The sequence below is a fragment of the Microtus ochrogaster genome, unplaced genomic scaffold (genome assembly GCF_000317375.1).
Source record: "Microtus ochrogaster isolate Prairie Vole_2 unplaced genomic scaffold, MicOch1.0 UNK1, whole genome shotgun sequence".
NCBI classification, from domain to species: Eukaryota; Metazoa; Chordata; class Mammalia; order Rodentia; family Cricetidae; genus Microtus; species Microtus ochrogaster.
The window spans coordinates 35,713,201-35,716,338 of record NW_004949099.1 but is presented as its reverse complement, the minus strand read 5'-3'; the positions used below and the strand labels follow the sequence as shown (position 1 = coordinate 35,716,338).

The 3,138-nt window shown below is 48.3% G+C and overlaps 1 protein-coding gene across 6 annotated transcripts in view; it reads left to right on the top strand.

Annotated features, from left to right (window-relative positions):
• Positions 1-3,138, top strand: part of Iqsec3 (IQ motif and Sec7 domain 3) — a 103,297-nt gene that overhangs the window by 83,732 nt on the left and 16,427 nt on the right. For all 6 annotated transcript variants that reach the window (XR_001229355.2, XR_001229356.2, XR_001229354.2 and 3 more), the window contains 2 exons: positions 483-605; positions 961-1,127. Coding sequence is in view for 3 of the 6 variants with exons in the window: in XM_005365159.2 (XP_005365216.1) it covers positions 483-605; positions 961-1,127 (290 nt within the window). In the remaining 3 variants the exon portion in view is untranslated. The remainder of the gene's footprint in view (positions 1-482; positions 606-960; positions 1,128-3,138) is intronic.

The following is a 3,138-nucleotide window of genomic DNA, read 5'->3' as shown; positions in this document are numbered from 1 at the left end:
TCCTCCTCCTCCTCCTCCTCCTCCTCCTCCTTCTTTTCCTTCTCCCTAAGTCTAAATTCCTCCTCCTACTTATTCTCCCTGTCAGGAAGTTCCACTTATACCTCCTCCCTTGTTATTGGCCAACCAGCTTTTTATTAGACCAATCAGGTGACTCAGACAGGCAAGGTAAAACAGTAACACATCTTTACATAATTAAGCAAGTACAACACATCTTTGCATAGTTAAACAAATATTCCACAACAGCCCATCCCCCTAGGCCTCAGGTATTTGACTGAGAGGTGGCAGGAGAAAGCTGTCCACCTAGGTTATTCAGAGGAGACCCCAGAGCAGGGGGAAAAAAGCTGTAAGACTTCTTCCATCCTTCCTGGCTAGAAGCAAGTCAAGTTGCCCTCCCCCACCTCTCCAGGGAGGCTTCACCTTACCCCTCTAGAGGAGTTAAAGGGGGCTGACTTTACCCACAACCTCCTCCTGCTTGCCCTCAGCTGCGTGGTAGATGAAATGGACTTTTCCAACATGGAGCTGGACGAGGCCCTGAGGAAGTTTCAAGCTCACATCCGCGTGCAAGGGGAGGCCCAGAAGGTAGAGCGGCTCATAGAGGCCTTCAGGTAAGATGCCTCCCCAGCTCCTCTCCCTGATCCTCCAAATCCCCTGATTTTTGGGAAACAGGTGGTAAAGAAAAGCTGCCATGATTCTGGGCTAAGAGATGCTGAGCTGGGTGAAGCCCTTCTGGTGTAGGAGGGAAGAAGAAACAGAAAAAGAATCCTTTACTGAGTCCTCCGATCTGGCAGCCACATGCAACCCTCCCGATGGCTGCTTGTCACCCACCAGAGCCAGCCCATTTTACTAAGTGCACGTGGGAGGTGGGTATTGGGGGATGGACAGCCAGTGATCTCCCTGGTCCCCAGACCCTTCAAGGGCTGGGTCTGGAGGGCTTACAGTCCTGCCCCACTCCCCCCACAGCCAGCGCTACTGCATGTGTAACCCCGAGGTGGTGCAGCAGTTCCACAACCCAGACACCATCTTCATCCTGGCCTTTGCCATCATCCTTCTCAACACCGACATGTACAGCCCCAACATCAAGCCTGACCGTAAAATGATGCTAGAGGACTTTATCCGAAACCTTCGAGGTAAGAAGCTGGACTGGGGAGGTGGGGTAAGGATGCTGCACAATGCCGCCTGGTCCTGTTCATGTTAATTCTGTGACTACGAGCCCTAACAGTAGATGTTATTTGTTCCTGAGGACCTAGTCACCCCTAGCGGGCTGGGGAAGTTTCGTACTTTCCAGGATATAGAGTCTCCAGGTACCACAGCCCTATTCAAAGTAGCAGGGCCCTGCAGCAATGCCTTCTGCCTTCTGCGTACTGTGGACCGTCCCCACTGGGTGACCTCCAGGCCATTGGCACTAGACTAGTATCTGGGTAGGACCAACCCTTCTGCTCTCATGACTTAGGAGGAAAAAGACTCGGAATAAGGCTTTCCAGCTCTGAGTTCCTTGAATTCAGCCTTGCAGGTCACTTGGTAGCACCTGCCAGGGAAACCTTTCTGATTGATCCCATGCACCTCTCACCAGGACCAGATCAAAGCTACCAGCACATAATGTATGTAGTAACATGGGTAGCTTTGGGCATTGAAAAATCAAAGTGCCAGAGGTGATACTGCCACACCTGTAATCTCAGCACTTGGGAGGATAAAGCAGGAGGATTGCAGCTGGATCAAGGTCAGCCTGGGTTACAGAGTGAGTTCAAGGACAGCCTGGGCTTTCGAATGATACCGTCTCCAAAAATTAAAACAAAAAATAATGTGCATGTGTATACTTAATAAAGTAAAACAATTCTACAAGGTTCATTACAGAAAAAAAGAGAATAGACCCTGCTGCCCCTGTTACCACTGCTGGTTCCCTCAAGCCACACTTTGAGTTGAGTAGGTTTCCGTTGTTTATTGATTCATCCCGTGGTGAGAGAGAAGCCAGGGACTTCTGAATGGTAGGCAAGCCGCCTGCCACTGAGCTACATCCCCAGCCTGTTGGCTATGTGTCTACTGTTTTTTCCATATCAATAAATGACATGCTGCTTCTTTCTTCCTAGCCCTGTTATAAACACAGACTGTTTAAGATGAGTAAATACGACAAGAGTTTATATTCACGGACACCCATGTACTCACACCTGAGTCTACAAACTGGCCATTTCCATCACCCAGAACCTTCTCTCTCATCCCATCTCGCCTGAGACACCTTCCTGAGCTTAGCATCATCTTGTCTTCCAGGGCTTGTCGCCTCCTGAGATATAAAAATGGAGTCACACAGTACAAATACTGTGGTATTCCAGGGAGTGGGTACTTAATGTTTTTTTTTTAAGCAATGTTTAAATCTCCTATTATATAGAGTTTTTTTTTTCTCACTTTCTTCTAACACCACCACGAAAACCAGAGAGGGATCAGAAAGCCAAGTGAACACAGCCCAAAGCTATAGTTTTTCCACCTTCCTTGGAGTCTGTTTTAGATTTGTTTTAGATTTGGCTTCTTCTGTTTATACCACTAAAATACCTGGCCCTATCCTGAGCGCCAATATTTTAGATCTGGATGGTTCCCTAGGTGCTTTATCTCCTTGTCAGCGTCAGCCATGACATCTCTGAGCCACGGTCGGGTTCCTGGACATCACGGCTTCCTCATTTGTGGTTGGTTTGCAAAGAAAGGGCACATTGGAGACAAAGCAGCAGCCTGCATTCTGAATCTGCTGCCTTCTGCCCTCATATATGACTGGGAGCTAACTGGAATAGGATCCCAGCCTGGAAATACGTAGCTTAGGTGTGGGCATGCCCTGCTCTGCCTTAGCTGAAGTGCAGCTCTGCCATCTGGTTCCTGGCCTTGAGAAGGTTGTTTTTCCTCCGTGTCTGAAAGTCTATGGGTTCTTCTGGTGGCCTTTGTGTGGAGAATTTTCACACTGATGTGTTTTTCTTCATCCACTATCAATTCGGGCCAGTCTTTTCAGTCTAAAAACACATGTCCAGCTGTGTGATGTTTTCTGATACATAGTATCCTTCCATGTCCCTAAGGAATTGTTTCCAGGACCCTGTTGGGTGTTCAAGTTCTCTCTCTCTTTCTCTTTCTCTCTCTCTCTCTCTCTCTCTCTCTCTCTCTCTC